Source organism: Mercenaria mercenaria, chromosome 12 (assembly GCF_021730395.1).
Source record: "Mercenaria mercenaria strain notata chromosome 12, MADL_Memer_1, whole genome shotgun sequence".
Lineage (NCBI taxonomy): Eukaryota > Metazoa > Mollusca > Bivalvia > Venerida > Veneridae > Mercenaria > Mercenaria mercenaria.
The window spans coordinates 63,310,021-63,324,469 of record NC_069372.1 but is presented as its reverse complement, the minus strand read 5'-3'; the positions used below and the strand labels follow the sequence as shown (position 1 = coordinate 63,324,469).

Sequence of the window (14,449 nt, the reverse complement as noted above, 5' to 3'; positions counted from 1 at the left end):
ATAAAACAAGTTTTTTGGAGCCACCTGGTTATATCCTACACTTGGTCCTTTTATAACCAAAAGTTAGTACTGACCGCCCATGGCTGAAACGATGCCCTGAGTTGCACCTGTGGTCTTTCTCCACCATCAAAATCTGTCGCGCATCTCAAGACAACACCATACTGCGAAGGCCCTACAGGATTCTGTAGATTCACCATTTTTATCTTCAGTCACGGAGCAGAGTAATAATGAAAAGTCTTTCTGTCTGTTCGTGAATCTGTCTTTCTGTCCCTAAATGCTTACAGAAATGAATTTGATCTGATACTAGAACTACTAATGTCAGTACACCATTAACTAATTTCATCGAGTTTGCGAGCAAAATCGCAATTAAACAATAAACAGTAAAATACATAGTAGAGACATTCTAATGTTCCGTGCTCTAGTTATTTTTTAGCAGCATACCTATTATATTGGATGGCAGCTCGAATTTTTGCCTCCTCTACCGACCTGGACATCGTTTATAGCAAAGAATAGCCGGTGCCGATGCAAAGAAACCGCCGATATAGCAGATTTCGCAAAGAGTCAGCCGATATGGATATGCACCGTGTTATTGCTACATACAAAAGAGTTTTTGGAGAAAACGTTTTTGTGTTTCGATCAAAATTTACAGTGCAAGGTACTGAACACTTCACACAATATTTAAAAAGATGCTGGTGAAATATAGTTATAAAAGTGCTCAGCATCGGACATTTTTCCAGTAATAGTTTTCAGGACGTGGTTAGTCGGGTTGTGCTGCTTTGTGATGACTTCGTGTCAAATATAAATACTGCTTTGCTTATTATCTTAAGGAATGTGGCTTACACAATAACTTGCGGAAGTCGCTCAACTGATCCAGATTTGGTAAATTTTGTTGGTTTATTTACGTTTTAGGCGCTACCAGGTTAGCATTTAAACATTGTCGAACATAGAACATTTGAGTTTGTTACAGAAACTAAAAAATGCATGCCAACTCCGAAAGATCTGAATAGCTGGTTGTTCTACCTACAAAATTTACATGAGCGAAGTCGCGATTTCATTCTTGCATGAGTATGCATATGCGTTAGGCTTCTGTCTGGGCTGTCATAATTAAATATACTACAATTTTTACAAAACTTAGTCGTACACGCGCAATATGTAAATTAAAAAATCTAAAGCCTTGAATATGTAGCGAGCAACTTGATTTAATTTATTGGAACCATTTGAAAAAGGAAAACAGTTATTAGAAAGATTAGCTGAGGTAAGCGTGCACAAAAGTATAACAAGAGCACCGCCTTGCGGATGCAGACGCTCATCTGAATTTTTTTAGTCTCGGTATAATACAACTATTGTCCTACCCATGATTTTCTAAGTTCAAAAGGGGCCATAATTCTTGCAAAAAGCAAGTCAGCTTTTAATGGCGAATAACTGCTCTAAGTTTCGAAGCTATAGCTTTGACCGTTAAGAAGAAAAGTTGACCTAAACGTAAAACATAACCAAGAAATCTGATAGTTTCTAAGTCCAAAAGGGGCAATAATTCTTGCAAAAAGCAGGATGGAGTTATGTTTCTTCCTGTACAGAGTCAGCTTTTGATGGTGAACCAGTGTTACAAGTTTTAAAGCAATAGCTTTGATACTTTAGGAGGAAACCTGACCTAAACATAAAACTTTACCAGGCAACACCAACGCCGACGCCGATCAAGTGATGACAGTAACTCATCATTTCTTTTTTAAAAAATCAGATGAGCTAAAAATGCAACTTAAACGATTACTTTGGTGAAAACGAAGAATAAGTTTATCAAAGTGACATATGTATGACATAGATTAGTAGTACCACGCGAGACTGCACAATAAGGTTTCCATAGACGAGGATACATGACATTATTACTTAGTTCAACTTTTGTAAAGGTAAATTATGTTCAAGTATTAATCAGTTTAAGAATTCAGTCTCGTATAAATCTGGTTATACTATACTAAGACCTAAAAAAAACTACGATTTTAAGTTAAAGATTTGGAAAAAAGAAACAACAGTATAATGTTTATTACTTTTATCTAGCATATCAATTGCATTTACATTCTGTTTTAGTTACATTGATATTTGAACGAAATGCACAGACTATCATTAAAAAAAATTGTTAAAGCGGCATGCCTCCAGATCGTTCGACAACAAAAAATTTTTTTTTAGATATCTTGAAATAAATGCTATATTTCTTAAGAAGGCTTTAAAACTTAATTACTGACAAACTTTATGTTACGGAAACACATGAGAATTTGCTGTTTTTAGTACTTTTTACGATGCAAATTGAAAAATGTTTATCACGCTTTTACTCCAGGTAAACTGTCTCGATTATAAATATCTATATTTTGAAGTCATTATTCACTACTTCAGCTATAGCGTTATTGGTTACGACGACGGGAAAATGTCTTATTGCCGCTGCGGTCCGGGGTTCGATTCCCGACGCGGTTATCTTTTTTTCTTGATTTAGAATTTTTAAAATATTTTAGAAACAAAAATTCATTTTCTAATGTTCATAATATGACCAAAACTTCAATTTGAAAGAAAGATTATTTTTTAGCCAAATCTGGAGGCATGCTGCTTTAAACTGTAAAACGCTTCAATATATGTGTCGCGCCATGAGATTTTTGGCCCAAATGCGGCGTTACGTCATTCGAGAAAAACCCGATTAAAGTTACGTCACAAAAATGAGTGGAGTTCAACACGTTTTCGCGTCAATTAATGCATTTTATCAATTAACACTATATTATTGGGACAATAAATGAATGAAGAGACAAACGTCATTTATCAAGCATGCATTGTAACATTTCCGTGTTAAATTGTCATTTCGTTTCGTTATCAAATAACCGACAATTTATCGCCCTTTGTATCAACACGCCATTTGCAAACATGAAAGGTCGTGAGAAAGGAAACTCTTAAACAGTTATTTGACGATTAATTTAAAAGGGATAATGAATGGCACTGCGCGATTTACAGGTAAGTAGTAATATTTACACAATATGTAGAATTTAGAAATATTAATTAAATCCATATCGACCGTTTTGTCCGTGTTTATTCGTCTTCAAAAATATCCTGGAAATGTCAACTGGGCTTTAATTCTAGCTAAAAATATTCAGCTCAGAGATGTTTATAAGCTGTTACGGACCTCTGATTATAATTGAAAATAATCACAAAATTAAAACAGCGTCAGTTAAGTTATGTCTGCCAGAACACCCGCAGTTTTTCAAAAAAGAAAATTACCCCCCTCCCGGAAACATTTTACCCCCCTTCTCCATTCCACAACTGGGTTACCTCAAAATACCCCCTTCTCCATTCCACAACTGGGTTACCTCAAAATACCCCCCTCCCAATCAACTTCCTGTCAAATACCTCCCTTCTCTTTCCCTCCCATTGTCATATATGAAATACACCCTTCCCCAGCTTGAGAACTGCTTCCACACTACATAAACTAAATGCACCCCCTCTTTCCCCTCCCCCGTTTTTTTTATCTGTAAATTACCCCCTCAGATATCCTCCAAATAAGCGGGGCTGGGGGGGGGCGCATTCAGGAAGCTAACTTTATTCCACAACAGTTTTCACTCTTATTTCTGATCAGTGCATCAGTATGAAAGACCAGTATGCCAAAGGTCACAGCCTTATCCATATATGTAGTGACTAACAGGAACAGTTGTATCACATCTTTTGTCAGTTTAAATAAATTATTTCTTACTCATCTCAAACTAACTTTAATTACAAAAGTACAAAGAATATTGTTTTGTTTTTATTTTGTATAAAACAGATGCTCAATAGCTGTCCATGTAAATTTGCATTCAGTTCATTTGACCATGATTGTTGGATTCCTCACCACTACATAATGTTCTTTACAAGTTACAAACAACTTCTACACATTAAATGAATATATTTTAACCTTTAAAGACATTTTGTTAAGAAAGTCATGCTTTTGATTGAAACATATTACACTCTTAATATAAATCTTTGTGTTCTATGTGCTGAGGTAACTAGCTAGGCCATCTTTATTTCACATTTCAGCTTTTTTTATAAGTATTTTTAATTTTACAGATCAACTTTTGATCAACAACTGAGGAACATCTGGCATATTGCTATGTCCTTAAACAAAAAAGGAATTCTCAAGGCATGCCTACATACCACATGTTGGAAGAGTTTGTGGGTTTGTAATTTTTTGCATTTTTGCAGTTTTTCTATTGTAAGAAAGATAAATACATCTTAAAAAATATATACAAACAATAAATTCCTCTTAAAATAAGTACAAGTAAGTTAAATACATCTTAAAATATCATACACATAAATAACCTGATTGTATTAATAGCATTTTGAAAGAAATTATTACTAATAGTTTCATTCAACAAATATATCTAGCATATTAAGAGGAGAGTGGGGAAATATGCATAATGATTGAATATCATCATACATGTATTTTCCCAAGAAACTGTTGCAGTATTTGAGTATTCATTTTGTTAGACAGAATGAATTAATTCTTTTAAGTGTATGTCTAGTATATCAGAAAATTAGCTAGCTTTTGTATTCTTGAAAATTATGAGATTGATGGATAGATGGATACTTTTTAGTCATGCTTTTATGTAGATTACACATAAAGACACTTTTAATTTAAAAAAATGCTTCACAGTGTTCTATTCTGTAACTTTCTACTTAAAGTTACTAATACTTATGCAATTTTGTTTTGCAGAATGGCTGAAAGATGAAAGAATTTCCAGAAAAATAAAATTCTTTATGAATTTGTGAATGGAAATGAAACCCAAGGAACTAATATATTTCATAATTTGCTTACCATCCAGCTGAAAGTATGCCAATGGAATAAAGTGCAACTGTCACAGAAGTGCACAAAATAAGGTCATGCTTTCTGCAAAAGTTTCAAACTACAAATGGGAGTCAGTCAAGAAAAAAGTAAAACTAACTGAACTGTCACAGTTCAACTGTGAGAAATGTTTGGTAGTATGTTTTGTTGCCAGAACAGCAGTGAAGTGGTTAGAGTAAAACTGTCTTAATTGTTTAAGCAATACAGAATATTTTGTTTAAAACTTACTCCATGCATAAAATATCTCGAGTGCTCATTTTTATTTAAATGATCATGCAGTTTCAAGAAATTTGACAATAAATGCAACTTTTATTTTTATAAGAAAATAGTGCAATGTTGCCATGGTATTAAACATAAATCTGACTATAAATTATTGTAAAACATCTTTCATGTATATGTTCTATTTGTTAAAAAAATTAATGTATGGTCATATTCTTTTCTAAGTAAAAACTGCATCAACAAAACATTATGTTATCATATGAATCTGCCTTAAACTAGCAAGAGTTGTAACTGTGTTGTGTGTATCAGAAAATTATGTATATCCCAAACAGTGTCACATCAGTTTACATGAAATGAGGTTTTCTTACTTTTGAATATGAAAGTAGACAGCTTTCGATGTAAATAGTATTTTGAAAAACACTTTAACATATTCAATTTTTTCAAGAACTTGATAGAAGTGATACTTTTGGTAAGAAAATACATCATTGTTGCCATGGTAACGAGTCACTGATCAGTATGACATCTGTACTACTACTTTAAGCAAAATCAGTTTATAATATTTCTAATAATTATATCTTTTTGCCTGATTTTCTGTCTAACAGTTACAAAGAAATATGCCAATGAGTCAAGTGTTCTAACAACAATGTTAATGTCCTAGTTTTGTCATGTTATCTAACTCGATATCCAGTAAAGCTATTTGTACAAAAGAAAGCCATAAGATTTTTGCAAAAAAACTGTTACCTTTAAACTGTACACTAGAAAATGTTGATAGTATATTAACTTTACTTTCTAGATGTTAATTTTGGCTGGATTTACCATGGAACTATTAAAATTGGATTTAACAACTGTGTTGCCATGGAAACGATTTTCAGGGGAAAATGATATGTGCTAATATGAAAGAAAAAAAAAACAGAAAGAAATAAATTTAATTAACTGCATGTTGTGTTTGATATTTCATTATGTACTTTCTTTTCATAGTATTTTAAGAAGGAGTCTGCATTAAGATATTCTGCGTCTATTTTGATTCAGTTAGACGAAAATATGGTGTCCGAAAAGCGGTAATTTCTCCATAACAATGGCTGATTTCTATTGTCAAATTGCAAATTTTTACTTGGAACATGACAATCTGTCAGATTAGCTGAAAACCCCATTTTCGAACAAAATCGCATTTGGGCCAAAAATCTCATGTCCTGACACATATATATAAAAAACCAAATAGGTCATACTACTGTAAATGCACAAGATCGACAGTTACTGTTTCTTAATATCAGTATTCAACATATAACATTTCAAGATAAAGCAATTGTCTTTTTCGCTTTTAAACGGCAAGGTACGACAGTATCTATCATCCAAGAAAATTAATTGCTTCATAAGTTACTTCACCGTTTTCTTTGTCAACGACCTTAACGCATATTTCAGTTCCACCAAAAATGAAAGTACAACCAAAACTCCGGTTCCGTCCTAAAGATTTATCTGCAATAGGAATAGAGAAGTAGCCAATTTGTTTGCAGTCGTTTTCAAAAGTGAAGTAAGGATGTGTTGATGGTGATGAATATATCCCGAACCCAACAGCATCTTGGTTGTCTTCAGACGGTGAATAAATCTCTTCTGGCTGTTCTTCATGGAGTTTCACAGACTGACCCGCAGAAGCATGTATATCAAAAATATCATAACACACTAGTTGTCCATGTGTATTACGTTCAACTCTTCCGGTTGGATGTTGGCAACATTTGTCGTACTTGTGGGTGCAGCCGGTTCCATATGTGTACTTAATGATCCGTTCATTAATTGCAGTGGGTTCGTGGCCGAAGATGACAGCTCCTTTTAGGACCGCTAAGCCAGCGTCATCTGGAACAATTACTCTGAGTTTTGAAAATTCCGTTCGCACTCTCTCTTGTAGCATTGGTGATGCGGAGAACCCTCCGACCATTAGAATAGCAACGCATCCGAGGACTGAAGGCTCTTTCAGTAAAGAGACAACATGATCGATAATGCTCTTCAGAGCTGGATGAAAGAATTCCCAGACAACATCTGCATCTACCCTAAATTTATCGGTCGATACTCTAATTTTTCCACTGAAACGTGACTGTAAAATCGAGGTTTTCAAGTCTTTTCCAGTCATTTCGCAGCAAAGAGCAGAAAGGCTGGCGGGAATTCGGAACGTAATTTTATCTTGTTTAGATGGGGAAATTTTACGCTTTTTTATTTCAAACTCCCGGAATATTTCAATGTAGTCATCCATATGCCGCTTCTTGAATTGCAGTATTACATGTCTACCTGTGAAGCCAAAGTTTTGAGAGATATTACACCCCAAATATAATTTAAACATCGTACAAACAATTAAGTCTAGATTTTTTTATCCTATAACCAATAGATAACCATTAGATAGAAAAGGTCCCGCTTAAGTGGTATTTTGAAGATCTGAATATTTCTAATGCTTCTATATATCTAATAGAACCCATGGTTCGGATAAACTGCCTTATTCATTGAATTGATGTCATATAGCAGTCCGAAATCTTTATTACAATTATTTTCAATCACATTTAGTTAAAAAGTGCAGTGTAATATGCATGCTCGATGCAGCACAAATTATAAATAGCAGTTTGTGTAAAGCTAAAGAGATAGACATCAACCATTCTTCAAAATGTATACACCCAAACGCTCTCAACCTGATTTTTTCCCCCCATTTTTCCATTTAGTCCAATAATGAATTATTTTTGAACTTCTACATTAAACTTCATGATATTGAGATCATAACAAGTTCCTACTTCACGTCCTTTTCATGCACGGTCTCTACACTCCATCGTTCCAGCACTTTTCTTTCGTGGATACAACAATATGGACTTTATGTAAAATGTCTTTTTGTTTTTACAAAATTTTAATATAGCTTAAAATGAATAAGAAAGTAAACTAAGCACTTTCAGTTTCGGAACAGACTTTTTTTTATCAAACTCTCAAATAGTACAACATAAACTCCCGATCACATATCTATTGTTCTTATGAAAACGTTGTTCAAATATCATAATTCAAACTATTGCATGATCTTAATCTGATATTGATTGCTATTACCTATGATACTGGAAATGAACGCTTCATAAGCTTTGTCTACTTGAATTCCACCCCACGCCCCTCCACTTGCCTTGTGTAGTTCCTTTAACTCACCACTTGTAGTGACTTCATGTACAGTGATGTCAACAGTTCCACCTAAAATATAAAAAAAAGAATCCCCGTAATCTGAGTTTAGAGACAAAGGACAAAGAGGTCAGAATATTAAATTGTACCCCTGATAGTTTGAATAAATCAGTAAGCTCAGGGTTATTATAATTTTGAAATAGAGGCGTATTAGTTAGATAAGATATGAGAATTACAAAGAACAACAGTTTTCAAAATGATGTATGATGTAGTTATGGTTCATACAGACTAGTATTCATTAGCTGTTTTTGGTCATGTTCGTAAAGATCAAATAAATTTCCATATACAAAAGCTTCAAAGAAATTTACTAAATGGGCACAATTCAAGAAATAGGAAATTAGAGTTATGGTTCGTGTTCCTTAATGTCTTCTGGCAATGCGGTCCATTCAGTACTTTTTGGAGTGGAGCTCCCGACAGGAAAAAGTGTCACGGACGCACGGACTTTTTCGGAGTTGGGATAATGTATTGGATTAACTATGTATATGTCTAATATATGTAAAACAATAATTACATCAGGTTATAAGTCTTATTTCTATGGAATCAAGATATCTATTGTGTCATTTAAGTCGTGCAAACCTTTAAACAAAGTTAATCAAAATGAGGACTAAAATAATATACTTCTATTTGATGGAGAAATATTGCAATACTTTTTCACTGTTTTGTTTAGATACATTTTAGATTTCGGTAAGTTACAGATAATTTATGATAACGGACGTGTATTTCACACAATTTTTATGTAGCCAATTAATCAAGACATAATTATATATATAGTGCCTCAAGTTCTAAATTATAAGATTTAATTAAAACTGAAAGAATGATTGTTAATATACATAATTTCGTTTAAGATCAATTATTACACTACAATTTTGATTTAATAATTTCAAGCATGTGGTATAAGATTTTTTTCTGAAACTTGAAACTTGGTATAACTGAAAAGATACAACATGCCTATCTTTACTAAAATACTTTATCATTAGATACTGGCTTCGAATGTAAATAAATAATCATCAGATATATTTAACTCAAAGATAAACAATATATATGAAGAACAGCATTTAAATTGACATATCAGCATGTATTAACAGTCTTTCATTAAAAACTACCAATATTTCAGTGGTAGTTACTGTACAAATTGTGTTTATTTACACATTTACTATGTCTACATTTGAACCTAGCACCCAACAGTATTACACAAAAACATGTTGATATTATGTAGTAATTGTTCATTTTTAAAGGTATAATAACTTTTTGAAAATATCATAATATGGAGTTTTATCAAATGTATGAATTGTGTATCAGTCTTCAGAAAATGTTTAAAAGTCTAACACGATAATTTCATATCGACTGAAGTGTAAGATGACATTGAGATACAGTAGTGGATGCGGCATCTTACAGGTTATACAATAAACAAAAAGACCGATAATTACTCAGCTTAAGACATATGAATCTGAACAGACCAATTTGAAACTTTAATCACAACACATCACTATTGAAATCGGCATAGAAATTGAAATGGTTTATGCTATCATATTTTGTGAACTGATGATAACTCGTATAATGTTTGTTTTGTTGAAAATCCTCAAACTCTGCTTCACAAAATAACAGAACTACAATGAAAATTGGAAATATGCAGAAAATATTTTTTCTTAAGAGTTTTGGAAATGTATCAATTTTCTTGCCACAGAAAGCAAAATTTATTTGAACCGAATAATTTTGTTGAATTCTCAGTCCAAATATTAGTAGGCATGAGCAAAAATATAACTTTGACATTCTGCCAAATTTAATATTATGAACACACGTTACATACTTATTATTTTGATACATACTATGTTCTTGGTTGGGATATATTCGTTTTTTACTTCTAGATGAATGCCTTCAGATAACAAATAGTATTTTGTTTACTCATAATACAACATAATTTGACTAGCTAAGACTGTAATTAAAAAAGCGAGTGCATCTGTGTCTAGCGAGCACACTTTTAGATATTTAATGTTGTTTACTCTCTATGTTTTACCTCCAGCGTCAAGCACCAGATACTTTGTACCAGACGAAAACTGTGCTAACGATGACTTTTCTCCTGCAGCCGGCGATTTCGACACCTGAAGATGGCGACAATAAATAGAAGCGGCTTCTGGCTCAAGACAAATGGTAAGGCTCTTCCCTAGTATTCCAGCCTATTACAATCAAGGACAAATATTTAATAGAAATAGTCGTAGTCAAAGAACGATTCCCCCTGAAAACGAAACACTACAGCAGTGTATGTATCGATGTGCACATAAAATGTATGTACAAAAGAAATATAAAAATTAAAAGGTAATGGTAGGGACATACTAAAACATGACACTGTAACGCTTTCAAAACCATCAAATTATAAGTTTGAACATTTTAATAAAGTGGAAACTCCTTAATCCGAACCCCTCTAAACCGAACAAATTGTTTGGTCCCTAATATTCGTATTCATTATAAGCTTTTATTACTGATAGCAACATTAGTCCATTGCTATTAAAAGTGGCAATAAAAGTTCGATAACGTAATGGATTCGTTGGAAAGTTTAAAAAATAATCATTTACACTTATCTCTGCTCTCAGAGTGCTTAGTATATGTTAAGATTGTCACTGGAGGTATGTTTAAAATTTGATTCTTTTAGCCCAATTTAAGCATATTTAAACATACTTTATTAATAGAATGATATGATTATAAGAACTACTGTGTTATATTTGTAAAAGCTTTATACTGAAAATATGGATTGAGCTGAAATTCATTAGAAATGTAAATTATTATAACCTCGCTTTATCTCCCCTTTTACACTCTGTTTAAAAACTTGCCTTCTGATTCAGATTACAATTACAGGGGAGTAATTACAAAATATCATAAAAAATAATGAAACAGCCATTTCTAAAAGGGATCTAACTCTGTGTAATGGGTCTTTTTGATCATTAAATAAATCTATAACACAATATACCAAAAATGAAAAATGTCATAAGAAATACAAAAAAAAAATGTGATGGGCCACCTTTCATCGAAATGTTCATGATTATACCTTCTGTGCTGCTTCCCTCATGAACTGTTTTGCCGCGTCATTCCATATTGCTGGGACAGTAAGTACCCAATGTATATCATGAACCTCGAGACTTGTGTCAACTTGTTTGCTCAATGTGTCTAAAACATCCTTTTTGAGGTAATCAATAGATAGTGAAAATACTGTCATGGCTGGAAGTTTCTTTCCACTTTCATCTTCAAGTGTAGCACTTCTTGTCATCCCCTTTGTTTATAACCAATAGTAAAAATAATGTTTTTCAAAGACGTGATTTTCACTCATAACGTTTGACATGAATGTGATTAGATCAAAACAGATATGTTTACTACATGTATACAAATGATGACTTATTGAACTATGAATTGTTTTAATTAAATTAAATTGAAACACTGATTAAACTAAAGATCGTCTATTAAAAACAAACAAACCTGGTCCTTAAAAAGCAGCATTTTAAATCTTTTAAAGAAGAACCATTGGTCTTGTTCATTTTCCTCGGCTTTTTCAGCATATTTACTTTCTGCATCATAGCCAAACGAGTCTGCAGTTTTTCCATCGGGCTTAATCAAAATGCATGTCGGACCTGCAAATTGTTAGTTATTTCATTTTATCTTTATATTTAGCAATTCAGGTACTGTGACAGATAAACACATCTGCTGTGAGAAAGATATCAAGAATCTTTTACCAATATTTTAAGCATGTTAGGGCTTTTCTACGTTATAACCATTTCAATATATTTTCGAAATTTCAATACAATTTTACTTCCAAAAACCACACAACACGAACTAGTAGATATTTGTTTGAATGCAAATCTGTTAATCGTTTACTAGTATTTTGGCACGCATCAGAATCACAGTCTGTCAATCAAAGGATCAAACACCGCCGAAGATCTTTGATAATTAAATAATGATATTTCATTAAAGAAATGGTTAGCGGTTTAGATTTTGATGTTTACATCAAACATCTTCATGGACTCCGAATCATAATTACGGTATTATTAAAAGCGAGCATGTAGTTCTGGACTTAATTAATTAGCCAGCATTAAGATTTAACTTCAGACAATGATTTGAATTCGTGATTGGTCAAACAGTTTCTCAAACTGTTGCAATTTGCAAAGCTGGATGTAGGTATGTAAAAATATGAGTAAACATTTTAAAAGTGGTTAATCAGAGTTTTGTCAACTAATGGATTTGTTAAAAGCTTAACAAACTGATCATTTACACTTATTTATGTTCATCGAGATCTAAATACACATAAGATTATCAACGGATGAATTTTTAAAAACCTGGTTGCCGAACCAAGATAGCGTTATTTAAGCATAAGTATAAATTAGATAAATATATTTTGCCGAAGGAATGATATGAAATTCATTACTACTGTATTAAAGTTGTCAAAGAGTTGCATTTACAAGAACATACTTTACCAAAATTGATTGGAAATGCACGTTTATCAAATAATTATCGCCTCCCGTTGTCTATCTTGGTTGCGCAACCAAGACAGATTGAAAATATATGAATTCCCAAGCTACACACCGTTTTAAAACTTGCCTTTTGACTCAGGGTGTTAAAATATCCCAGTATTTATCAAATGCAAATGAAAACTAGAAATTATATTGAAATCCAAAGAAATAGTCCACTTTTTAAATGTTTTATATTAAAGGGAGGCAATTACAAAATTTCATATCAAGTAATTAAATACACATTTCCAACTAGAATCTAACTCCATGTAATGGGTATTTTGTTCCTTAAATAAATCTCTAACAGAATATAGGGAAACTGAAAAGTGACATAAAATGTTGCCTAAATGTGACTGGCGACCTTTACAAGCACGGCATTCTACGAAATATTCATCATTTCCATATAATTAAAATGACTAAGACAACGTAGAAACATCGTTAAACTATACTGTCCATACAAGGCAAAATTAAAATAATTTGCGAGTTTGAAGTTGCTCTTAATCACAAAAAACGACTTATAGTATGCACTAACTGTTGTATTTGTCCAAAACATTCCGTACTTCCAAATACCGGAAACTTCATAAAAACCGGACTTCTCTTCTGGTCCCGAGCGTGTGCGATTTTCGAAGGTTAATTCACTTTTTACTGAATCTAAAAATGTTTTACCGCAGAACATTGCATAGAGTTATAAAGAGGATGTTAATTGGCACGCCAATTTTTATACATATCAGCCTTTACTGATACCTTTCTGAGAGACAAGCGTTCCTCCTTCCCAGTTCTTCGCAGAAACTTTTGTAGGATCTCTCTCATAGTCGTGTCGGAATGAAAACGCCCATCCCGAGTATGTTGTGCCGAAATCAATGGCTACAACAACCAACGAATCCATTTATTGTTTGTAAAATATAACTTTTCACGCTGTATCAAACTGAAATAAAATAAGTAAAGCATAATAAGGTCATGCATATGCATTCTGTCTTAAACGTTTAATTAGTTAGTTAATAACAAGAGTGTCAGGTGTCTTATCGCGTACTTATAATTTTTCGTTATTAGTGGAGGGAATATGTACTTTGACATGCACTTTTTGACTGTAGCCGCGCTAGATTACGGATCGATTTAACCTTCCTTTGAAATATATCTGCATATATATTTTTGTGTAAATTTACAGATTTTACGGCAGTTTGTTGCAGTCGCAGCTGAATTCCAAAAACAATTAGTTCAAATATGATTTTTTCATTATTTTAACCAAGGATATTACGTGCATCTACTCCGTAAGCTGAGGTTTAAAAGTTTGTTTTTTATATATATATTTACTACATGTATCGGTATTTGAATTGTAACATTACATTACATTTCCACAGCGCGTTGTCCCTATATCGGTTATCAGTTGTGTACAAATACAGTTACACAAATCTGCTAAAAGAATTAACGGGCTGACATGATGGCCGCTATTTTAGACTTTTCATAACGGATTTTAGAAATTCCAATATTAAGTGTTTTGCCGTTTTCATGTGAAAATATCTAAAATTCATTTGTAACTATTGACGCGCAAGGGGTCCAGAAAAGAAAACCTACCACACCTTCTACATAGAACGATACATTTGACAATTAAATGAAGAAAAGAAACACCTTTAAGTTAACGTTTTTTGATAAAAGTCAACTTTTCATTGGTGTTTGTCTTAAATCTAGTGTTTGGTCTTTCCTAAAG

General features: G+C 32.8%; 1 protein-coding gene and 1 long non-coding RNA gene across 2 annotated transcripts; one reads left to right on the top strand and one right to left on the bottom strand.

The window, feature by feature from the left end:
- Positions 1 to 2,620: 2,620 nt before the first annotated feature.
- LOC123533589 (uncharacterized) lies at positions 2,621 to 6,209 on the top strand. Its single transcript, XR_008366532.1, has 3 exons — positions 2,621 to 2,985; positions 4,069 to 4,177; positions 4,715 to 6,209. It is a non-coding gene; the product is annotated as an uncharacterized LOC123533589 (long non-coding RNA).
- Positions 6,210 to 6,265: 56 nt separating this feature from the next.
- Positions 6,266 to 13,674, bottom strand: LOC123534962 (heat shock 70 kDa protein 12A-like). The gene is made up of 6 exons (XM_053520213.1): positions 13,489 to 13,674; positions 11,720 to 11,871; positions 11,295 to 11,516; positions 10,269 to 10,428; positions 8,132 to 8,266; positions 6,266 to 7,339 (listed from the first exon to the last, which is right to left on the bottom strand). Exons 1-6 carry the CDS (start codon positions 13,628 to 13,630, stop codon positions 6,408 to 6,410), a joined length of 1,743 nt encoding a protein of 580 aa, XP_053376188.1. The 5' UTR covers positions 13,631 to 13,674; the 3' UTR covers positions 6,266 to 6,407.
- Between the last annotated feature and the right edge of the window lie 775 nt (positions 13,675 to 14,449).